General features: G+C 40.4%; 1 protein-coding gene across 5 annotated transcripts in view; it reads right to left on the bottom strand.

Moving 5' to 3' along the window:
• Positions 1 to 26,096, bottom strand: part of LARS2 (leucyl-tRNA synthetase 2, mitochondrial) — a 158,164-nt gene that overhangs the window by 113,122 nt on the left and 18,946 nt on the right. For all 5 annotated transcript variants that reach the window (XM_036870000.1, XM_036870002.1, XM_036870003.1 and 2 more), the window contains exons 4-5: positions 13,727 to 13,818; positions 10,859 to 10,919 (exon numbers count right to left, since the gene is read on the bottom strand). In XM_036870000.1, coding sequence (XP_036725895.1) covers positions 10,859 to 10,919; positions 13,727 to 13,818 — 153 coding nt within the window. The remainder of the gene's footprint in view (positions 1 to 10,858; positions 10,920 to 13,726; positions 13,819 to 26,096) is intronic.

Genomic DNA, 26,096 nt, shown 5'->3' with positions numbered 1-26,096 from the left:
TAGACTTACAACCTTGGGAGGCAATAAAAAGGCAGCCCAATCTCTCTCTGCGTCAGTGTGGCATCAGAGGAGGTTGAGTGGAAAGCCGGGACTCTCCTACCCCTGCTGGGCACTAAGCTTTTATATACAGAACGGATAAACAACAAGGTCCTACTGTATAGCACAAAGAACTATATTGAATACCCTATGATAAACTGTAATGGAAAAGAATATATATATAAAAAAAGAATGTAAATATGTATAACTGAATCACTTTGCTGTACAGCAGAAACTAACACAACATTATAAATCCACTATACTTCAATAAAAATAAAATAAAATGCAAGTTAACTTAGGAAAAAAAAACCCTTGGCGGTGTCACTGGAGACCACAGGGGTGGGGTCTGGACTTCTACTCCAACCAGCAGTAATGAGGTGCCCCTCCCTCTCCCTGATGGGACAGTGACAGAGAAGTTCAAACGGAGAGTCAGGGAGTCCATCCCTGCTCTATAAAAACTCTTGAACAGTAAGATTTGATGAGCCTCTGGATGATAACTTGCAGGAAGGGTGGCCCATCCCAGTTCCACTGGGACAGAAGATTCTGTGCTTGAGACCCTCCTGGACCTCATCCTATATACTTCGTCATCTGGATGTTCATCTGTATCCTTTGATGTCCTTTGTAATAAATCACTAATCTAGTAAGTAGACTGCTTTCCTGAATTCTGTGAAATTCATGAATTCTTGCTAGCAAATTAATCAAGGAAGGGTTGTGGGAACCTCTGACTTATAGGCAGTTGGTCAGAAGCACAGGTAACAACCTGGACTTGTAATTGGCATAAGAAGTGGGGGAGGGGGAAAGTCCTGTAGGGCTAAGCCTTTAACCTGTGGGATCTGACACCATCTCCATGTAGATTGTATCAGAATTGAGTTAAATTGTAGGACACACATCTGGTGTCAGAAGTGAAGGTGCTGTAGTAGAGTACTGAGAGTACAGGAGACACACAGGAATGTTCTTCCTCCAGAAAATCATGCAGAGAATATTCTCTGATCATAATGTTGAGTTAAAGAAGCTAGACGCAAAAGAACACATACTATGTGAGTTCATTTATGTAACTATGAAAACTATATGTAGGTGGTAAAACTGAAAACAAGGCAGTGATTATCATAAATGTCAGAACAGAGATTCCCTATGATAGTGGTAGTGGGGAGATATGGAGTTGTGATTGGAAAAGGGCACACAGAGAACTGCTGGGTGCTGCAAAGTTCTGTTTCTTAACCTAGGTGGTAGCTGTACATTCCAATAATGCGTTAAGCTTTACATATATGCTTTTGCTTTAGTCTATCCACGTCTAATATTTCACAGTGAAAGAAGTTATAAAAATAATCTTGTATTTTCAAAAACATTGCCTATTTCTTAAAATTTTGTTTTTATTATTCATTTACGCTCTACCACATGTCAGAAAAAATTGATGGTAGGTCTTCTTATGATTCCTACCTAATAAGGTTTGGGAGCACGATCATTCCTAAGATCCTTTTTTTCTGAATAGAAAAACAAAACCACAGACCTTCTGCATCAGAAACTCTGGGGGTGGGGCCCAGAAATCTGTGGTTTAATAAGCCCTCTTGGTGATTCTGATGCTCGCCAATGTTTGAGAACCACTGGTATAAGCACACACATAAATTATCCTTGTTATTTTCATGGAGTAACAACTTCATCTTCAAGACCTTGTGATCTTGAACCACACGCTTAGAGCACCTTGCATTGTACACCTACAGGCACCTGTTCTGTCAAAGGTTGTACTGGCCATTATGCAAAACTGACCTGGAGACCTGATTCAGCCATGGGGAAAGAGGTTTTGTACTCTTATTTTCTACAGTATTTGAAGAGTGATCTAATCTCTTTAACAACCATAAGAACTTGAGGCTCAGAGGGGCAATAGATCATGCCCACCATGTGTGAATGGTAAAGCCTATCACCAAAACCCAAGCCTCTGGAATGAGCATCCAAGATCCAATCTCCTAGAAGCATTTAACAAGCATTAAATTGGTAAATTCTATTCCCATTAGCCAGAGTGTACATCCTTGATAGGGCTCATGACCACCACTGGGGATGAGGATAAAACAAACTACTTCCTTGCATAGCCACATTTGCTGAGCGGCCCCAGGAGACCTCCTTCTTTAGTTAGGGCTGAAGAGTCCAAGAACACTATCCTGTCTGAGGCAATGAAAAACTTCCCTCCAAGTTTTAGGCTGGTAAGGACTGAGCTGTCACAGCTGTGCATGAGGTCAGCTGCATGTGTGCTAGGTATTCATTATGAGACGTGGTTCCCAGCCTCGAGATGATGACAATTCTGAACACTAACCCTTATGCACCAGCACCAACCTTCCCTGAAATGAAAGCACTAGAGATATGCTGCCAATTCATTTCAGTTAAAACAAAGGTATTGCCTCTTCCCTCCCAACCAAAAGAAAAACCTCTGGAAAAAGGTTAATTTTCTGATTCTGAGAGACAGAAAGTAATCTAGAGTCAGAGATCTACCAGACCAACTGCTTCACCTCTGTAAGGACTTGAAAGAGGACTCAGAGAGTCAAACACTTCGAGGGCCTGTTACACGTTGTCAAGGCAACCACAACCCCGAGCTCTGACAACAGGAATCTTCCCAACCAGGTTTTCAGGCAATCACTTGCCCTAAATTCTTTTTGTTTTAGGCTATTCTTTAAATTCTTTTAAAATAAAAACCGTTAAAAATATATCTTTCTATTATCCTGGAACCCTCATTATTTCTTGGAGTTTAATCCTTCCTTTCGAATGTCTAGTCTTCTATGTAAATAAAATTCCGAGGTAGTAAGGGTCTTGAAGCAATAATAATTTTCACTTTGTAATCATACAAATCATGCTGTCTTTGAAAATAAACTCATGCAGGTATGGTCCAAAGGGTGTGTGTTTTGGATGAAAAGAGAGTACTGGTTCCAAACCATGATTATGACATGAGGGTGGGGAAGAAAAGGCCAGCAGAAGTGCAGGCAAACAAACCCACGGAATAAGAAATACTGATAAGACAACCAGTGAAATCTGCAAAATGACTGGTATTCCATGATTTTATGGTATTATCATTAATTGTTTTAGGTGTGATAATGGAATTGTGAAGAAGGAAGGAAGGAGGGAAGGAAGGAAGGTGAGTCAAGGAAAATGGATGAGAATAAGGGAATGGAAAGAGGACAGTGAAAAGGAAGAAAGAGGGAGAAAGAGAGAGAGAGAAATAGAAGCAGAGATGCAAATAGAAGCAAAGCACCATCTGCACATGGTGGAGATGCCACAAATGCCTCAGCAGCCCCCTTAATTTATGTAGGCTGTGCAGCATTGATGGATAAAACTTGGAAAAGCTCGACATCATAAAAGCCTGTCCCAGTAAAAATTCTGATGGAGCCCAGTTCTGATGTGCCTCTTCCACTGCTCCAGGATAATCACACTACACATCCACCTTAGCCCACTCAGCCTTTGGGGAACATGGTGGGGGGAACACTGAGTTCGTTTCAATGGATGATTGTCTTGGGGGCAGTAATTCGTGTGTTTGCCTGGCCCCAAGGGGACTGATGGGCAAAGCCATCAGTCTTATTACTGGGCACCAACATGTAGAGAAGGCAGAATGGAGAAACACGAGAAGGAAATCAAACACAGGAATTTAAAATCCAGTGAAAATGAGTGCAAATAAAAGTTCATAAGATCTCCATAGTAAAGAAACTCAGCAGAGTCAACTCTTGATTACTCTAGTAAAGGAGACAAGAAAAGTTAATCCAAACATCATTTATGCCCAGTCCTATGTTCCTGTTTTGTTTTGATTTTACATTGGCGTATGAGTGTTTGGGGATTGCTCAGCAAGCACCATAAACAGCTAATAAAGCCCTGCTCTCGCAGATTCCACAGGCATTACTTTGAATCCTATCTGGTTTGGATGTTTTTTTCCTTTCGTATACTTGTCTGGTTTTGAAGGGAACTCCTAGGGAACTGGTCCCCAAATAATTATCCAGATGACTCCTGATAAAAATCAAGCCCCAGAGTCTATGCCAATCAAAACACAGCCAAGGCCTGGTCCAGAACCAGCTCAGGCACCAGAGCACTGGTGAGACGGTAGAGATCAAAGTCAGAGACACACTTGCCTCAGTGGGCCATACCACACAACTTAGAAGCTAACTATGTCACTGTCACAAGGAACTCACAGGGCCATCCCCTAGGACCAGTGCATGATCACCAAGGCCATAACCTGAACCCATGAGAGCAGAATGCAGGGTCACACCCTCTCCAGAAAGGCTGCCAATTATTCCACAAAGTAAATGCTCCACAAAAAACCACGTCTGATCTCTCTCATTGCACAGTTTGGAATTTTATCTCCTCTTCACTCTTCCCTTAGTAGATGTTCAACTATTCAAATTCAGCTTTCAGTTTCTTACTTTCCAAATCGAGACGATACAAACTATTTGCGGAATAACATCTGAAAAAGTGAAACACAGTGCTGAGCTAAAAGACATCATTTGATTATCATTCTGGCTCACCATTAATTCAAGAAATGTATACTTTTTTCCTTTTAATTCAGAGAATTAAGCATTTTCTGTAAGAAAGATGAGAATGCAGCTCCAGAGCTGGACCATTCCTACAGGGATTCCCATCCAGGCAAAGACAGGAAGAATGAGGCCATGAGCCACGTTTTCAAGTTAGCTTTCTTCACCTGGGGGAGGAAGATAACGTTTCTGAGCCATCTCATTTTTTAAATATTCTGTTAACTGTCAGATACCCATCTGCTTAATTATCCAGTTTTTATGGGACTTTAGAATTGTTATTTGCAAAGAGTACAGATCTGCCTCGTCAATTAAATAAACTATTCCTCTACCTCCTCACTCTGCTGCTCTATATGACCAATCAGATTGTAAAGGTTTCATTAAAAAGCACTGTGGATTTCTGGGAAAAAGGGCATCAAGAACACATGTATCTAAACTTGTTTCCATTACTCCCATTAAAATGACCAAGAGAATATAAAGATGGGGGCCGAGGGGACTGCACCAATACAGGAAATAACAGAGGTGCCACTGACATGCCAGAAATGTCAAGGAATTTTGGCAGATGGGGACTAGGTTGAAGAAAAATACCATAAGCCAAATAGCATCTCTCCCTCTTAAGGACAGACTGGGTTCTTGAGAAGCAGGGCTCTGGCACCCCTTACTTGAAACGGCAAATCCAGAGGGGAGAGTGGGCTACGGAGCAGGTAGAAAGCCCACCAACTGGACACCCCTGTCTGTGGTGCCTCAGAAGCATTTGAAGCAGGCAGGGTGTCACAGGGGCATCTGTGATACCACAACTCACACCCGGGTAAAGATCAGAGCAAAGAGAAAGATGCCCCAGGAGCTATGGGTTCCCCGAACCTGGACAGAAATGAATGAGGCAGAGAGTATGACAGAGCTTCCACTCCGCTCCCCTCATGCTGATGGATCCCTAAACTGATACACTAGTCCACCTCACTCAGGAAATGGGGGAAAAATCCACAAGGTGTCTATGAAAAGATTCTGAAACAAACAAGAAGAGCACAGCATTTCAAACTTGTAAAAAGATTTATTACAAGAAGCAAAAATAATTTTTCAAGAGCATCACCTTGTATTCTCAAGAAAATTTTTGAACATACACAGTCTGTGAAATGAGATAAGATAGCAAAATAAGAAGAAAAAAAAAGCAGTTGGCCAAGAGGCTTGAGAAAGAAAATGCAAACTGAATGAGATGAGGAACACTAAGAATCAATCTAAAAATACAATAGCATTACTATCTGCATTAGAAACCATACAAAGCAGCCCTGATTCAATAGAAACTGAATCAGTGATGTGGAAAGCAAACATGAGAAGTTCTCCCAAAAGGTAGAGAAGAACAAAGGGACCAAAATCATGAGAAAGATGGTGAAAACAATGGAGGACAGTGAACAGAGCACACACTCAAAATCAGTGTTCTTGAGAAAGAGAGTCTAGAAAACCAACAGGAGGAAATACCTACACTGCAGATCAAAAATGGTCACCAAGCACCAGGCAAAATTAAAGTGAAAGGATGGACACTGAGCTACACTCTGATGAAAATTTTAAATGGAAAAGGCAGAGACAGGAGTCCAACAAGCATCAAAACGAGGGTAGAAAGATCACTGTATTACAAAGAGATGATCTGGGCTGGCCTCAGACTTCTCCATCAGAGGCCAATGGGCCAGAGGGTGGTCATTCCATAAATCTACACATGTGATTAAATTGTACAGAATTACTACTACTACTCCTATACACACACACACACACACACACACACACACACACACACTGTGTGTACATATAAAAACTGGTGAAATCTGAATAAAATTTGTACTCCAGTTAATAGTATTGTGCCAATGTTAATTTCCTGGTTTTGATATTATATTGTAGTTGTATAAAATGTTATCATTGGGGGAAGCTGGATGAAGGGTCCATAGGATCTGTCTATACTATCTTGGCAAATTCCTGTGAGTCTATAATTTGTTTTTTTTGTTAAGACAGTAAATCAAGGATCAAGGTCTACTAAAGAGATTTGAAAGAAAAGAGAATTTCATACCCCAGTAAGTTGCTGGTCATAGGTGAAAGCAACGAAAAGTCATTCTCCATTATGAAAATAACATGTAATATCGGAAGATTCAAAGCAAGAGCTAAAATATCTAAACATTTTCTTTCATGAATCTAAATTGTGAAAGTGGGCAATCATGCTCTATAAGGTCTACTGATGAGCACTGAAACTAGTTAAGGAGCATTCAGTTTGAGTAATTTGCTATGAAAATGATTCTAAAACCAAAAGCAAAGATCTATGTTTATATTTAAGAAATGATACATGATAAGAAAAATTACAATAAGAAGAAATTAGGGGGCTTCCCTGGTGGCGCAGTGGTTGAGAATCTGCCTGCCAATGCAGGGGACACGGGTTCGAGCCCTGGTCTGGGAAGATCCCACATGCCGCGGAGCAACTAGGCCCGTGAGCCACAACTACTGAGCCTGCACGTCTGGAGCCTGTGCTCCGCAACAAGAGAGGCTGCGATAATGAGAGGCCCGCGCACCGCCATGAAGAGTGGCCCCCGCTTGCTGCAACCAGAGAAACCCCTCGCACAGAAACGAAGACCCAACACAGCCAAAAATAAATAAATAAATTAATTAATTAATTTAAAAAAAGAAGAAGAAGAAGAAGAAGAAATTAGGCCTAAAATCTCAGAACATACCCAAAAAAACCTCTGGAAAATAGATTTAGAAAGTGGAAAGTGTGGGACTTCCCTGGTGGCACAGTGGTTAAGAATCCATCTGCCAATGCAAGGGACATGGGTTCGGTCCCTGATCCAGGAAGATCCCACATGCCGCAGAGCAACTAAGCCCATGTGCCACAACTACCGAGCCTGCGCTCTAGAGCTCACGAGCCACAACTACTGAGGCCACGTGCTGCAACTACTGAAGCCCATGCACCTAGAGCCCGTTCTCCGCAACAAGAGAAACCACTACAATGAGAAGCCCACTCACCACAACAAAGAGTAGCCCCTGCTCGCTGCAACTAGAGAAAGCCCATGCGCAGCAATGAAGACCCAATGCTGCCAGCTAATCTCCTTACCTTATTGATACATGGGAGGCAAAAACATACGTTCTGTTTTATTTTTTATGTTGATACTAAACACGTGGTTTAAGACCCTTACAGCTATCTTTTAGCACAATAAAGAATTGCTATACTAGTTATAAAAACAAATACAAATAGCTTACACTTCCCTGTTAAAGACAAAGACTCTAGATTAGCCAAAAGAAGGTTTCCCCCATATGCTTTGTCCATCTTTTAATTTTTTTAATTAATTGTACCCACAAGTGATGCACCAAAAGAATTCAACAAATAAAGGATAAAATTTTTTTCAAATGGGCAAAATATATCAAGGAAACAGAAACACAAGATAGTAGGGATGGCACTGTCAGTATCAGACAATAAGAAGAAACTTCTGTTACCTGGTATTAGAGCCAATTATAAAGCAACTGTAACTAAAAATAGCTTAGTAATGACATAGTAATAAATGGATCAAATGAACAGAAACAGAACTTACTGTATAATAAGTGTAAAAGAAGATGGTTATAATAAAGGTAGCCTTTTAAATAATGAGGAAAAGAATGTTTGAAAATCAAAGACAAACAATTGGTTATTCAGAAAAAGGAGGAATTCCTTATCTTATATCATATACTAAAATAATTCCAGTTGAGTTAAATGCAAAATTAAACACAAGATTGAGAATAAAAATGTATTTACCTGAAAGGCCTTTCCAAGTACATATTTGTGTGCTAACAATAATCCCACTACAAACAAAATGCAAGGCAAATGATAAATTGAGGGAAAATATTTGTAACAAAATGAAAATCATTAAGAAAAGGACAAACACCCTCTAACCATATGGGCAAAAGACATGATTAGATTATTCACACACACCCTCCCTCCCCAAATTCAAACATTCATTAAAAGCACGGAAAAACTCATCACTAACAACAAAAGAAGTACAGGTGAAAACAACTATATAATAACTTGGGAGTATAAATATGTATAACCTTTATGGAGGATAATTTGGCAATAGCAAAGTAACATAAGCAAATTATACCTTTAAGTATCTTTAAATTCAAGTACTGTAAACTTTAAACTTGCTCATGGTTTTTTGAGAAGTCATATTAAGGAAATAAAATATGTGTACTAAAGTATCTGCTCCAAGTGCGGGAGGTGAGCACAGCAGTCATAAATTGGCCAGTGGATTAGCCCAGCCCTGCCACTTGGGTGACCAGCAATAAAATGATGTCAATAAAATCACCCACATTTTAGAGCTTTCTGGAGATCTGAAGAGAGAATTACGGGTGCCTGGCCCATGGGAACTGTTCAGTAACTATTAGACACTGACAGCAGGGGTGATGATATTTATCTACAATCCTGCACTAACAGGTTCAAAATCCCTTATCTGAAATGCTTGTGGTCCAACTGTGGTGCTTCAGAACTAAGACCTTTTTGGATACGAAAAGGTAACAGTATATTTACCTAACTAGGTCTGGGAAAGCACCTGGTAATCAATTACATCACTATTCGTTGAGTAAAATATATGAATATTCATTCTAAGTGAGATAAACATCAGTTCAGGTCAGGTTTTGCAGTCAAATGAGTTATGGAAAAACTTATCGTGTTTACAGCTTTCTGGACTTCAGATTTTTACAAGAGGGATTGAGAACCTATATTTATAACAGAGAAACATTAGAATCTATCTAAACGTATGATAATAAGGGGTAGGTTACATAAATTATGATACATTCATAGGATGGAAAACTATACAGCTATAAAAAGTCACTTTTTCCAAAGAATATTTAATAAACTGGGAAAATGTTCATGAATAGCAGGTAAAAAAAAGCAAAATAAAAAACACAAATTATGAATTCTTTTTTGCAAAAGTAAATTATATAATATTCCAGAATAAAAGACTACAAGGAACCATACAAGGACCTTAAATTAACCACATTGTGGTTAACCACATTAACCACATTATGTTCTTCCTTATACTTTTCTGTATTTTCTAATCTTCTATGATAACCAGGAAAACAATCCATTAATTTTTGAACTATTTATGGTTGCTGTCCCTGCGTAGGACTAGGCTAGTTCTCATCCTAGAGGGTTAACAAGCCCATCTCTGCTCTCAAGGAATTTACCAACGCATCTCTGGAGAGCTGAGGGCATTACTCAGTTCTCTCCACATTAGAATGCATTTCATTCTCCATCAGCACTTCCCCACTGGCACCTCAGGACAACTTGACTCAGGCACCAGGACTTTTTCACACCTCTACCAAATGAAACCCTGGTGACCTTGCAAGTTAGTGATAAAAATGGCATCAGTGCTACAATAAGAACTTGATTCAACCCATGACCTTATCTAAAGAAGCTAAAGAAGAAAAAATAGAAAAAAAGAAAAAAGCAGGGACTGTTTAAACGTGTTTGATTTTCACTCTTTTTTACTGTACTCATCAAATTGCAATCATTTAAGAAATTATGGGGGAGGAGGAGAAGGTGATTACATTTGGGTTTGTTCCAGGTGCTTCGCATGAGTAAAAGGATGTGAACTTGAACTTGACAGACCCAGCAATGAAAAGCATTTTGTGGAATTAATGGGATGCTAAGAGAGATCACGACATTGGTTTGTGGAGAGGACAAGCAAGAGTTCATCTTACCTAACAGACCACTCATTAATGTCTAAGGGGTGGTCTTTGGCCAGAGCTTTAAAGGGCTCAGCCATATTTAGTGCGGGTGTTCCTAACACCCAGGTGGTCTTCACTGAGCTCCACCCAGGTCTGGAATTCTCCAGTGGTTTAATACACAGTTTGAAAACATTTTATACCAAAAGGCTATTTGTTATATGCCTCAATTCCAAACATGGAACAAAAGAGATAAATGATCCATCAACCTACACCTAATCACCTAAAGGGACCACATAGGTTGATATTTAATCACTTTTACATAGATTCCAATAGTCTTTTTAAACTATTGCTGAGAACACGAGAAATCCTTGTGCAAAGCTTTTGCCACACATAAATAATAGCCAACTGTGAAGTTAAATAAGAAGTTAACTCTCTTAGCTTAATCCCACAGAAAATTACTTGTTTGCAGGCAAATTATCCACTGGGGATACTTTTTTATTTGTGGAGTGCTAATCCTTCCCTCCTGCTTTCTGCCACCCTTCTTTTCCTCCTTCCTCCCAACCTGAAGAGAAGGAAGATAAAGTAAATGTGCACAATCCCGCATTCAATCAGGACCTTGGTTAAAATAAAGACCTTCCAGGAAAAATGTGACTTACCCTATCCCAGCTGAAACACAGGCCCAGTCGATCAAGTTGTTTCCTCATGTGTCTAATATTACTGCAAAACAAAGGGAAAAGAGTTTGGATTTTAGAAACAGGAAAAGCCATAAACAAACTACACTTTGAGAATATGAAAAGGAAACTGGAAAAGTCTAGATTATTCCAAAGGGCTTTAAGTGTTGTTTCGCCCTGGCGAAAAAATTAATTACTAAGAATCAGTGAAAATATCTGCCTAGTAGAAGACATCTATTATTTGGACCTGTGCAAAATCCACTAAAAACCATGATAGTCTTTGGTCCTGGGGACTAACCCTTTCCCTGGCCATTCAGGAAGGCAACCCTTCTGATTTGTGCACTCCTGGCCCATCCATATGCCTGTATTCTGCACAAATTTAAGCCAAGCATTTACAAATTTAAAAGCGACTGAAAAGAAAAATCTTAACATACAAATTGCGGGAATCCAAGAGGAGCCATACAGTGCTCTGTCAATCAAAACCTAAGACCGAAAACTCTCCAACAATTGGAAAAGAGGAGAGAAGTAAATTAATCAACTTTAATATAATATGAAATAAGAAAATATTATTTACTTTTTTCTATTTAAATTTTTTAAATTAAAAAAATTTTAACTTTAATTGAAATATACTTAATTTACGGTGTTGTGTTAGTTTCAAATATATAGTAAAGTGATTCAGTTATACATATATACATATAAATATATTTTTCAGATTATTTTCCATTATAGGTTATTACAAGACAGAGTATAGTTCCCTGTGCTATACAATAGGTCCTTGTTGTTTGTCTATTTTATATACAGTAATATGTATATGTTAATCCCAAACTCCTAATTTATTCCCCCCTGCTCCACCCCACTATCCCCTTTGGTAACCATAAATTTGTTTTCTATGTCTGTGAGTCTATTTCTGTTTTGTAAATAAGTTCATTTGTATCATTTTTTTAGATTCCACACGTAAGTGATATCATATGATATTTGTCTTTCTCTGTCTGACTTACTTCAGTTAATATGATAATCTCTAGGTCCTCTTTTTTCTTTTTAAAGAAAAAGGACTAATTCATTTCTACTGTGTCCCCTTTCAGTTCAAGCAGACTGAAAATATGAAAAACCATGAAGAAGTTCTCTAGGTGATCTCTGATTAGCTAACAATAGCTTATTTTAATTCCAAGCCTCGTGTTAAGCATTTTGCAGAAAAGTGCTTACAACAGACTGAATGTTTGTGTCCCCCTCATATTGTTATGTTAAAACCTTATCTCCAACGTGATGGTATTTTGAGGTAACCAAAGGTACTTTGAGAGGTAACCAGATTAGTGCCTTTATAAAAGAGTCTCCAGAGAGCAACCTTGCCCCTTCTACCATGTCAAGACACAGAGAGAAGACAGCTGTCTATGAACCAAGAAGCTGGTCCTCACCAGACACCAAATCTGCAAGTGCCTTGATCTCGGACTTCCCAGCCTCTAGAACTGTGAGAAATACATTTCTGTTGTTTATAAGCCACCCAGACTATGGTATTTTTGTTATAGCAGCTGACTAAGACAGTGCTTAATCTTTATCCATTCATAAGAGGTAGGAACTATGACTATCCCTCCTTTACAGATAAATAAACTGAGGCACAGAGAGGTTAGGTAATTTGCTCAAGGTGAATGGCTAGGAAGAAGGAAAGGCAGGATTTGTACCTATATGGCCTGATTCAGGGGCCATCTTCTTTACTGCTATGCTTACTACTCCTCCTTGGAGGAGTTGGCAAACTTTCTGTAAAGGGCCAGATGGTAAATGTTTTCAGCTCTGTGAGCCATATGGTCTCTGTCACAACTACTCAGTTCTGCCATTGTATCATGAAAGCAGCCATGACCGATATATAAACAAATGGGTGTGGCTTGTGTTCCAATAAAACTTTATTTACAAAATCAGGCAGGGCCAAATTTGGCCCATGGAATTTGCCAATCCCTGGCCTAGCTTACATCAAATTTATACCATATTTGACTCATTTTATTTAAATCATTATTTCCTCCTTTTTTTCATCACGCCCATTACTCTAGAATTAACCATAATTGGAAAAGTGGAAACTAGGGATTAGGAAGAAAAAAGACAAAGTAGATGGTGCAGAAGATATTTCTTTTTACAATGTAGCCTTGGGTAAGATAAAGCAAAGGGAGGTGAAAGACAATGGGGATAGACTTTGAACTGCCCTCTCTACCTCTGAGGGGTAGGGTGAGGAAAGGCTTTGTGAAAGGGGCTGGAGTGAGCCCAGAACATTCTGCTGGGTTCTGGTATAAGGCCCTCAAGGCTTTACCAGGAGGGAGAGGGATGGGCACTGCTGGCCCACAAGTACATGGAAGCCTGAGGCACAGGGGGTACTGGGAGTATGTCCTCCTTGGAGAAAGCCACACCCAGAATAAATTGGCCATATATTTCCTCGGTGAATATCTAAGTTCCTCTTGCTTCAAAATGGTGAAGGCAAAAAATTAACAGAATTTGCAGAGAAAATTATAATGTGGAATTTGAATATGGCTCAAACTATGGTCAGGAAGATGAAGAGCACTGTAGAAATTTAACAAATGTCACCCTTTCCTTCTCCTTTTTCCTTCCAAATGTAAATACTCAAAGGAAGAATAACTGTAAATAACAAAGCATCAAAATGAACACATGAATGAATATCCAAACCCTCTTTGTTATTTCTTAGATAAGAATACAGCGTGCTAAAAGGCAAACACCAAATACAGACAATCCTGTTTATTGCTTGGCAGACTGCAATGTTTTGTTTGCTTTACTTTCTATTTCTTGTGCACAGGTTTAAAAAAATTGTTTAAGGGTTCTGTATACAAATGCTTGAATATGCCTGTAAACACATACCTCTGTGTCCAACTTTCTGGATGTAGATTCCTCTCGATCGCAGCATTTTCGGCAGGTAATCCAAATGCATCCCATCCCATGGGATTGATAACCTAGCACCCAGAAAAGAAACATCAGCCGTGGCAGATTGCTAAAATCTTTATCAGTATTCTCTTCTGGGAAATAAGCAGGCATTCTCTCCTTCTAACATGTCTTATCCCTTTCCTGGATGATTTCAAACTATGCTGTTGAAAGCCAGCTGGCTACCTAAGACGTAAGCACAGAAGAGAATTTAGAAGGTTATACACCAAGGTGCCAATAGCAGTTATCACTGAGTAGGTATTTTCGTGACTATTTTTTACTTTCTTCTTCTTCTTGTCTGTATTGTGTGTAATGAACCCAAAGGGTTTTTCTGAAATTATAAAAAGTTTCTTTCAATTCCAAAAATAGGTATATATAAAAATATATATAGGCATTCAAAATGCTCACCTCATGCTAGATTTTCCAATTAAGGAGTTGTGCTGTCCAATAGGGTAGCTCCTAGCCACATGTGGTTATATAAATTTAAACTTAAATTAATTAAAATTAATTAAAATTTAAAATTCAGTTCCTCAGTCACACTAGCCACTTTTCAAGTGTACAATAAGCCACTTTGAATCACCTCCTATAAGATATTTCCATTTTCCAAACAACAGAGGATCCTAAGATCTCAGAGCTCGAAGAAGCTTTTGAAATATATCCTCCATCCCCACTCCTTTATTTGACAGTCCAAGCAACGATGGACCAACAAGAGTAAGCAGCCTAGCTAGGTCACACCAGAAGCAATTACTTCAGACCAGGATAGGCTCTCATTTCTGCAAATGGATGACCAGTCACAGCTCAGCTGGCAGCTTCAATAGCAAGTTCTCTCAACCTAACTTACATGCCATGAATGGGAACAATGGCTTGAAACACAAGCTGTGGCATCAAGGGACAGACTCAGAAGGCCGGGCTCTCTACCCACTGCCAGGAAGGACACCTGCTTTGAAAACTCAGACTCCTACCCTTCTCTAATGCTGATTTTCAGCCACAAAGCCATAAACACAGCTTCTCCCAGAGCCATATTTCTGAAGCTTGCCTGTGGATGAGGATGGCTTGAGGAGGCTCCAGTATTTCTAGAAAACAGCCCTTTACAGCTGGCCTTCTTACTTCCTATCAAGCTCTTGATCTGTCAACTGCCACAAGCTGGGTTTGTTTGTTTGTGTGTTTGTTTGTTTGTAATCATGCAGAGAACCTGAGCTTCTGTTCACATACATCTTGGATAGTGATGGACACTCAGACACACTTATTGGCACTACCTCATCACCCGCCCATATCATGATGGAACATTTTCCACTAAAGAAACAGGTCTCATTTTCTTTTATAAATAACTTTTTCCCCTGATTATTGAAATAATGCATGTTCACTACAAATAGCTTTGGTACATAGAGAAAAATATTCAGAAGAAAATAAAATACCTTTAATTCTACCATATAGCCATACATAAATGTTATTTGGTAAATTTACATCCAATTTTTAACAACTGGGATCATATTATTTCTGTGTGTTTTTTTTTTCATTGTGCACCTAGAGTTTTCTTCCATCTTTCTGTGTTGTTCAGACCCTCTGAGATGCAAATGAGTATCACCCATGGCCACCTCTGCCTCAAGTCCATAAGCACCTACAATTTAGTGTCCCAAACTGGATTCACACTCGAATCCCAGTGCCCAGATCCGTTCTCTCCCTAGTCCCTCTTAGCAGGTGGCAGTAAGAGAACAGGCACGGCCCTCCCAGTGGCAGAAGCCACTTGCCTTACATCGTCCTTCCATTCTGCACATTATTATTTTTTAATTAGGTTTTAGTTCTGATGGAACAATTCCATCTCAAGAATGAAGACCACGCATCTAAAATCAGAGCTGCTCTAACTCCTTTGGCTAGTGAGTGGGAAATGCAACAAAGGCTCGCTCCTCGGGAGGCTGTGTGGTTTGGGGGGAAATGTCCTAACCCAAACCTGCCATTTACTGGCAGTGGGACCTGAGGCACGTCACTTACACTGAGTCCCAACTATCAACTCTGACTGAAAGCAGCCACCCAAATCGTTGAGCATTACACACTAAGATGTATGTGGTGCACCCAGCACAGTACAGGCACCCAGTAAATGGCAGGGCTGGCTGCAGTGGCAGCTGCTGTCGTCTGCTTGATCTTCAGCACCTTACAACATTGCACATCACCAATTCCCTCGTCAGGACCTCAGCCCGTGTCTCTTTGGCCACATTCATTATGGTGGCTCTGTGACAACAGGCAGGGAGACCCCTTGACCTCACACACATCCTCATCCATGTACATTCCTAACGGTGTGTTACTTATGATAAGAGCCTCTGTAGCAGGTTGGTGCCAGGCATTGGAAGTTCTTAACCAAACCGAACAGACCATGAGGCTCAAAGGGCCAGCCGTTTGGCCTTCTTTTCCATGGAAGGGGCCCATCAGTTCTTCTTTTGCGCATAACTAAGTGGCTCACATCAGGTGCTTCGTTCGAAAGTAGCCCAGCTGTTCTTGCCATGGCTGACTGGAGCAGGGGTAGTCCATGAGCAGAAGCAGCCGTCTGTGTGCTGGGTAGGAAGGGCCCTGCCCAGTAGATTTTGCCATATCAGGGGAGGTGGTAGGTCTGATCCACTCAGGTCTGCTTTCTGTACGGGATACAGACTCGGTGAACAACAGTGCTGTGGATCTCTCCAGTTTGCTGCTGCTCCAGTCTGGTTTGCCACATCCTCTGCCGTGCTTCCCAGTCCTGGGACTCTGGGAAGAGTGGAATGCCCTGGCCTGCCAGCCTAAGATAACATGACTCCCGGGGAATTCCCTCGCAGTCCAGCGGTTAGGACTCCGCGCTCTCACTGCCGAGAGCCCGGATTCAATCCGCGGTCAGGGAACTAAGATCCCGCAAGCCATGCGGCATGGCCAAAAAAAAAAAAAAAAAATGACATGACTCCCAAGCTATCACATTCAATCCCTGCATCCACGCTCCTGAGGTCAGCCGGAATAGCCTCCTCTTCTTTTTCCTTAATTGGTTGTTTCTCAAATTACGAGCATAATACAAGCTTATTTTAAGTGAAATGACACAATACATGATATATAAAGGCAAAGCTGATCATCTCCCCCAGCCCCGACTCCTATTCTCAACTCCTTGATGTAACCAACAAGCAAATGTATCCTTCCACACCTTTCTTCTCACTCAAACACAGATACACAAACATATATATACATATACAGGAGCTGGCTGGTTTGTTTTTATGGAAATAGAACCTGTCATACACTATTTTATGACCTGTTTTTTTTTCATTTAACATATCATGGACATGTGTACAAAATATGTAAGTACGTGTGTGTGTGTGTACACGTCTTTTAAAAAGATTCTAACATTCCCTAGGAATATCTAGTCTATGTAGTTTTAGGAAGTTGTCAAAACATAACCCAATCCAGTTGATCTTTCAGACCTGAGGTCTCTTTTCCTCTTGCTAAATGTGTCCTACCCAAAGTGTTTCATCTTTCCAAACAGCACCCTCCCCTTCTTCTGGGAAAATGCTCCTCCCCCTACTTCACATGGTCCTGCTGCGGACGCTGCGGACGGTGAATCACAAAACCCACCCCTCTGGCCACAGAGGGAGCACCTGATGGAGATGTCTAAGAAAATACAGCTGGCATGTGGACAGATGCAGAAATGGGAGGCAGAGACTAGGGATACTGATGTGCTCCAAGGACGTGGGCCCAATTCCCAGTGGGCCCCATTCCTACAACATTTCCTTTGGTTCTGTGAGTTACACCAGGATTTGTAAAAACACACAAAACCTCCTTTTTTGCTTAAACTGGTCTGAGCTGGGTTTCAGTCCCTGGTAGCCAAGAATCCTGACTAAAACACTCACCCTTTAGGATACAGCTTTCTCTTGAGTACTGCTTAACCCATAGATGAAAAACATTTCCTTCACAGATTCTTCTTTTTCTTTTTAATTTTCAAGAGCTAAAAATAATAATAATAATAATCCCATGTTGGGGATTTGTGCTTGATTAGTAGAAAGTTCTGAAATACTTCCATGGACAACACTACAGTACAGCTTCCAGTGATGCTTTAATTCTCCTAGGGCTACTTCGCTGGCAGAATAATGTAACTGTTGTATAACCATGTTCCACAAGAAAGGGGAAAACTTAATTACCACTTGGTTTCTTCATTGGAACTGCCAAAATGGCACCAGTTCAATGTTTCTGCCTATTAACATTCTGTTAGGTTACCATCCATGTTTTTAAATAAAGTCAATACAGAGACAGTCAAAAAATCAGTCTGGATTTATGTAATATACTTATTCATTTCTATTTTTGTTTTCAGATGAAATTAACATGAAAAGATATTCTTAGTTCACATGTTACCCCAAGCTGTCTATGAAAATATAGTTAGGGAAGGAGGAGTCAAGAGGGCAGTGTGGGAAGACGCAGAGTTAGCGTCTCCCCACAACTAGGGCACCTGCCCGCCGCTGGTGGGGGACTCTGATGCCCAAGGAGACGGGAGGAACCCCAAAGTGAACCAGTAGGACGTAGGGGGGCTGAGGGCAGAGAAGTGGAGGTCAGACAGGATTGATGCCCCTGAGGCCGGGGAGATCAGGAGAGGCAGGCAGGAGGGACTCTCCGGGAAGGGTGGGAGAGGAGCGGAGGGCGATTGCCTGGCCCACTCGGGCAGGGGAGCCTGCTGAGCTCCCAAGCCGGTACCCACCCTCCAAAGCCCCATTCAGGCTGTGTGAGTGCTGGGGGCATAGGAGGGAGGCCGGGGAGATCAGGAGAGGCAGGTGGGAGGAGCCACCCAGGAGGAGCGGGAGAGGAGCGGAGGGCAATTGCCCCGCCCACTCGGGCATGGGGACCCTGCTGAGCTCCCAAGCCAGTAACCGCCCTCCAAACCCCCTTCCAGGCTGCGTCGGTCCTTGGGGGCATAGGAGGGAGGCCAGGGAGATCAGTAGAGGCAGGCGGGAGGGGCCCTCCCAGACCAGAGGAGAGGAGAAGAGGGCGTTTGCCCCACCCACGCGAGCCCAGGAAGCCTGCTGGGCTCCCAGGTGAGGTCCCCTACCCTCTGACACCAGAAGTGGGGGGCAAACCTGGGTCCCTTCTGTTCCTTGAGCCTAAGCCCCACCCCCAACAGGCCCCAGGGCCTTTCCCAGCTCCATGGGTCCAGAGCATTGGCCCTGCCCACTACCCAAACCTTGCCCTTGCTTAGGCCCCGCCCTCCACAGCCGAGGCCTTCCCTGCCCCCACTTTATTTTTCTTTTCCCTCCTCCACTTTTTTTTACTATTGTGGTACTGATGTACCTTCCAGTTGTTGATTCATCTGTAATTTTATTTTTATATTCTTCCTAACATATCTGTTAGTTTCCTAGTCTAATTTTATTTTTTACTTTGTTATTGCTTTTTTTTTCTTTTTATTTATTTATTTTTGCCACCCCAGGCGGCTTGCGGGATCTTAGTTCATGAGCCTGGGGTCAGGCCGAAGCTCCTGTGGTGGGAGGTCCAAGTCTGAACCACTGGACTAACAGAGAACCTCAGACACCAGGGAATATTCATCCAAGGGAGGTCTCACGGAGTTCCTCATCTCAGCACCAAGACCCAGCTCTACCCAATAGCCTACAAACTCCAGTGTTGGAAGCCTCAGGCCAAACAACCAGTAAGACAGGAACACAATCCACTCATAAAAAAAAAACAAAAAAAAATTAGATAGCAAAAAAATATGTCACAGATGAAGGAGCAAGGTAAAAACCTACAAGACCAAATAAATGAAGAGGAAATAGGCAATCTACCTGAAAAAGAATTCAGAGTAATGATAGTAAAGATGATCCAGAATCTCGGAAATAGAATGGAGGCACTGACTGAGAAAATACAAGAAATGTTTAACAAAGATCTAGAAGAACTAAAGAACAAACAAACAGAGATGAACAACACAATAACTGAAATGAAAAATACACTAGACGGAATCAATAACAGAATAACTGAAGCAGAATAAATAAGTGAGCTGGAAGACAAAATGGTGGAAATAACAGCAGAATAAAGAAAAAAGAATGAAAAGACTTGAAGACAATCTCAGAGACCTCTGGGACAACACTAAACACACCAACATTCGAATTATAGGGGTCCCAGAAGAAGAAGAGAAAAAGAAAGAGTCTGAGAAAATATTTGAAGAGATTATAGTTGAAAACTTCCCTAACATGGGAAAGGAAATAGTCACCTAAGTCCAGGAAGCACAGAGAGATCCATACAGGATAAACCCTAGGAAAAACACACCAAGACACATGTTAATCAAACTAACAAAAATTAAATTCAAAGAAAAAATATTAAAAGCAGCAAGGGAAAAACAAAAAATAACATACAAAGTAATCCCCATAAGGTTATCAGCTGATTTTCAGCGGAAGCTCTGCTGGCCAGAAGGGAGTGGCAGGATATACTTAAAGTGATGAAAGACAAAAACCTACAACCAAGATTACTCTACCCAGCAAGGATCTCATTCAGATTCGATGCCGAAGTCAAAAGCTTTTCAGACAAGCAAAAGCTAAGAGAATTCAGCACCACCAAACTAGCTTTACAACAAATGCTAAAGAAACTTCTCTAAGCGGGAAACACAAGAGAAGAAAAGGACCTACAAAAACAAACCCAAAACAACTAAGAAAACAGTCATAGGAACATACATATCGATAATTACCTTAAACGTGAATAGATTAAATGCTCCAACCAAAAGACACATGCTTGCTGAATGGATACAAAAACAAGACCCATATATATGCTGTTTACAAGAGCCCCACTTCAGACCTAGGGACACATACAGATTGAAAGTGAGGGGATGGAAAAAGATATTCCATGCAAATGGAAATCAAAAGAAAGCTGGAGTAGCAATACTCGTATCAGATAAAATAGACTTTCAAATAAAGAATGTTACAAGAGACAAGGAAGGACACTACATAATGATCAAGGGATCAATCCAAGAAGAAGATATAACAATTATAAATATATATGCACCCAATATAGGAGCACCTCAATACATAAGGCAACTGCTAACAGCTATAAAAGAGGAAATCGACAGTAACACAATAATAGTGGGGGACTTTAACACCTCACTTACAACAATGGACAGATCATCCAAACAGAAAATTAATAAGGAAAAAGAAGCTTTAAATGACACAATAGACCAGATAGATTTAATTGATATTTATAGGACATTCCATCCAAAAACAACAGATTACACTTTCTTCTCAAGTGCACACAGAACATTCTCCAGGATAGATCACATCTTGGGTCACAAATCAAGCCTCGGTAAATTTAAGAAAATTGAAATCATATCCAGCATCTTTTCTGACCACAATGCTATGAGATTAGAAATGAATTACTGGGGGAAAAACGTAAAAAACACAAACACGTGGAGGCTAAACAATACGTTACTAAATAACCAAGAGATCACTGAAGAAATCAAAGAGGAAATAAAAAAACACCTAGAGACAAATGACAAGGAAAACACGATGATCCAAAACCTATGGGATGCAGCAAAAGCAGTTCTAAGAGGGAAGGTTATAGCTATACAAGCCTACCTCAAGAAACAAGAATAATCTCAAATAAACAATCTAACCTTACACCTAAAGGAACTAGAGAAAGAAGAGCAAACCAAACTCAAAGTTAGCAGAAGGAAAGAAATCATAAAGATCAGAGCAGAAATAAATGAAATAGAAACAAAGAAAACAATAGCAAAGATCAATAAAACTAAAAGCTGGTTCTTTGAGATGATAAACAAAATTGATAAACAATTAGCCAGACTCATCAAGAAAAAGAGGGAGAGGACTCAAAGCAATAAAATTAGAAATGGAAAAGGAGAAGTTACAACAGACACCACAGAAATAGAAAGCATCCTAAGAGACTACTACAAGCAACTCTATGCCAATAAAATGGACAACCTGGAAGAAATGGACAAATTCTTAGAAAGGTATTACCTTCCAAGACTGAACCAGGAAGAAACAGAAAATATGAACAGACCAATCACAAGTAATGAAATTGAAACTGTGATTAAAAATCTTCCAACAAACAAAAGTCCAGGACCAGATGGCTTCACAGGTGAATTCTATCAAACATTTAGAGAAGAGCTAACACCCATCCTTCTCAAACTCTTCCAAAAAATTGCAGAGGAAGGAACACTCCCAAACTCATTCTATGAGGCCACCATCACCCTGATACCAAAACCAGACAAAGATACTACAAAAAAAGAAAATTACAGACCAATATCACTGATGAATATAGATGCAAAAATCCTCAACAAAATACTAGCAAACAGAATCCAACAACACATTAAAAGGATCATACACCAAGATCAAGTGGGATTTATCCCAGGGATGCAAGGATTCTTCAATATACGCAAATCAATCAATGTGATACACCATATTAACAAACTGAAGAATAAAAACCATATGATCACCTCCACAGATGCAGAAAAAGCTTTGGACAAAATTCAGCACCCATTTATGATAAAAACTCTCCAGAAAGTGGGCATAGAGGGAACCTACCTCAACATAATAAAGGCCATATACAACAAACCCACAGCAAACATCATTCTCAATGGTGAAAAACTGAAAGCATTTCCTCTAAGATCAGGAACAAGACAAGGATGTCCACTCTCACCACTATTACTCAACATAGTTTTGGAAGTCCTAGCCATGGCAATCAGAGAAGAAAAGGAATACAAATTGGAAAAGAAGAAGTAAAACTGTCACTGTTTGCTTATGACATGATACTATACATACAGAATCCTAAAGATGCCACCAGAAATCTACTAGAGCTAATCAATGAATTTGGTAAAGTTGCAGGATGCAAAATTAATGCACAGAAATCTCTTGCATTCCTATACACTAAAGATGAAAATTTTGAAAGAGAAATTAAGGAAACACTCCCATTTGCCACTGCCAGAAAAACAATAAAATACCCAGGAATAAACCTGCCTAAGGAGGCAAAAGACTTGTACTCAGAAAACTATAAAACACTGATGAAAGAAATCAAAGATGACATACAGCTGGAGAAATATATCATGTTCTTGGATTGGAAGAATTAATATTGTGAAAATGACTATACTACCCAAAGCAATCTACAGAGTCAATGAAAACCTTATCAAACTAGCAATGGCATTCATTCTTCACAGAATTAGAACAAAATATCTTATAATTCATATGGAAACAGAAAAGACCCTGAATAGCCAAAGCAATCTTGAGAACAAAAAACGGAGTTGGAGGAATCAAGCTCCCAGACTTCAACTATACTACAAAGCTACAGTAATCAAGACAGTATGGTACTGGCACAAAAACAGAAATATAGATCAATGGTACAGGATAGAATGCCCAGAGATAAACCCATGCACATATGGGCATCTAATTTACGACAAAGGAGGCAAGAACATACAATGGAGAAAAGACAGCATCTTCAATAAGTGGTGTTGGAAAAACTGGACAGCTACATGTAAAAGAATGAAATTAGAACACTACCTAACACCATACACAAAAATAAACTCCAAATGGATTACAGACTTAAATGTAAGACCAGACACTATAAAACTCTTAGAGGAAAACATAGGAAAAACACTTTTTGACATAAACCACACCAAGATCTTCTTTGACCCACCTCCTAGAGTAATGGAAATAAAAACAAAAATAAACAAATGGGACTTAATTAAACTTAAAAGCTTTTGCACAGCAAAGGAAACCATAAACAAGACAAAAAGACAACCCTCAGAATGGGAGAAAATATTTGCAAATGAAACAACAGATAAAGGATTAATCTCCAAAATATACAAACAGCTCATGGAGCTCAATATCAAAAAAACAAACAATCCAGTTAAAAAATGGGCGGAAGACCTAAATAGATATCACTAAGGAAGATATACAGATGGCCAAGAGGCACATGAAAAGATGCTCAACATCACTAATTATTAGAGAAATGCAAATCAAAACTACAATGAGGTATCACCTCACGCTGGTCAGAATGGCCATTATCAAAAAAGTTAGAAACAATAAATGCCGGAAAAGGTGTGGTGAAAAGGGAACCCTCCTGCACTGTTGGTGAGAATGTAAATTGATATACCACTATGGAAAACAGTATGAAGTTTCCTTAAAAAACTAAAAATAGCACTACCATATGACTCACAATCCTACTACTGGGCATATACCCTGAGAAAACCATAATTCAAAAAGAAACATGTACTGCAATGTTCACTGCAGCACTATTTACAATAGCCAGGACATGGAAGCAACCTAAATGTCCATCGACAGATGAATAGATAAAGAAGATGTGGCACATATATACAATGGAATATTATTCAGCCATAAAAAGAAATGAAATTGAGTTATTTGTAGTGAGGTGGATGGACCTAGAGACTGTCATACAGAGTGAAGTAAGTCAGAAAGAGAAAAACAAATACCATATGCTAACACATATATATGGAATCTAAGAAAAAAAAATAGTACTGATGAACCTAGCTGCAGGGCAGGAATAAAGAAGTAGACATAGAAAATGGACTTGAGGACATGGGGTGGGAGGGCAAAGCTGGGGCAAAGTAGCATCGACATATATACACTACCGAATGTAAAATAGTTGGCTGGTGGGAAACAGCAGCATAGCACAGGGAGACTGGCTCGGTGCTTTGCGATGACCTAGAGGCGTGGGATAGGAAGGATGAGAGGGAGGCTCAAGAGGGAGGGGATACAGGGACATGTGTATGCATATGGCTGAGTCGCTTTGTTGTGCAACAGAAAACACAGTATTGTGAAGCAATTATACTCCAATAAAGATCCAATAAGAAAAGAAAGTTAGAAAAATCTTAAAGCTCCTTAATATTTCACAGTCTTACCAGAAATTAACAAAAAACAAATGTCTGCCCTGGAATACAGACTGTGGGGAGTCAGGATAGTTCTTTCCACCGTGGGCTGGACCACTGGAGTCAATGTCCCTGTGAACCAAGTTTCTACGGAACAGGAAATGGTCCAATCAATTCTACACCTTGGGTTTCCCAGACATCCAGTGACCAAGGGCAGAACTCACTCTTGTGCCATAAGATGACTCACTACTGTCCAGAAGGAACAAAGTAAAGACCTATAACAAGATTACAAAATACCAAAGCCTGTCCCTTTCCCCTGGGCAGCAGATTCTATTTGCTGGTCAAATTGTTATAGCCTATTTATTTAAAAGACACCATGTCAGTGCTGCCTTTGCCCACCTCGTTCACCTCTTGGTCTCTTCTACATCAGGGGTCCCCAACCCCCAGGCCATGGACTGGTACAGGTCCATGGCCTGTTAGGAACCGGGCCGGACAGCAGGAGGTGAGCGGTGGGCAGGCGGGCGAGTGAGCGAAGCTTCATCTGTATTTACAGCCGCTCCCCTTCACTCACATTACTGCCTGAGCTCTGCCTCCTGTCAGATCAGCGGCGGCATTAGATTCTCATAGGAGCGCGAACCCTACTGTGAACTGTGTATGCGAGGGATCTAGGTTGCGCTCTCCTTATGAGAATTTAATTCCTGATGATCTGAGGTGGAGATGAGGCAGTGATGCTAGCGCTGGGGAGTGGGTGCAAATACAGATTGTCATTAGCAGAGAGATTTGACTGCACAGGGACCATAATAAATGAATTGCTTGCAGACTCATATCAAAACCCTATCAGTGAGTGGCAAGTGAAAACAAGCTCAGGGCTCCCACTGATTCTGCATTATGGTGAGTTGTATAATTATTTCATTATATATTACAATGTAATAATAATTGAAATAAAGTGCACAACAAAGTAATGTGCTTGAATCATCCCGAAACTATCCCCCCACAACCCGCGGTCCGTGGAAAATTTGTCTTCCACAAAACCGGTCCCTGGTGCCAAAAAGGTTGGGGACCACTGTTCTACATCATCCAGATCAAATACCCCCATTCTGGATATATAATGCCCACTTTCTTGTCTGTGATTTCTCTATGGGCAAGAGTATCGAAAACATTCACTGGAGGAACTCTAAACTCTCCTTTTGGCTTCTAAAATTCCTATTCTTTTCTATCACCATAACTTGGTTTAATCCTTCCATAGTTCCACAAGTAACTAAACCTACAGTTCACATATGCCAACTAGACAATTATTCCTAAAAACAACAACAACAACAACAACCCGCCCACCAACATCTGGATTTATATTTTAGGGCCACCTGAGCCCTCTCAATCCCCTAGGTGTTAACCTCTTCTTGGATGAGTGCTTTCAGCAGAAAGGGAATCAAGAAGTCCTGGCAGCTATAACTTGGAAATCATAAAATAAACTTCCAGGGTGTAAAAAACCATCATTTCCAGCTGTTCTTC

The sequence above is a fragment of the Balaenoptera musculus genome, chromosome 11, assembly GCF_009873245.2.
Source record: "Balaenoptera musculus isolate JJ_BM4_2016_0621 chromosome 11, mBalMus1.pri.v3, whole genome shotgun sequence".
NCBI lineage: Eukaryota > Metazoa > Chordata > Mammalia > Artiodactyla > Balaenopteridae > Balaenoptera > Balaenoptera musculus.
The sequence above is the reverse complement of the archived record's forward strand: the minus strand, read 5'-3'. Positions and strand labels throughout refer to the sequence as shown.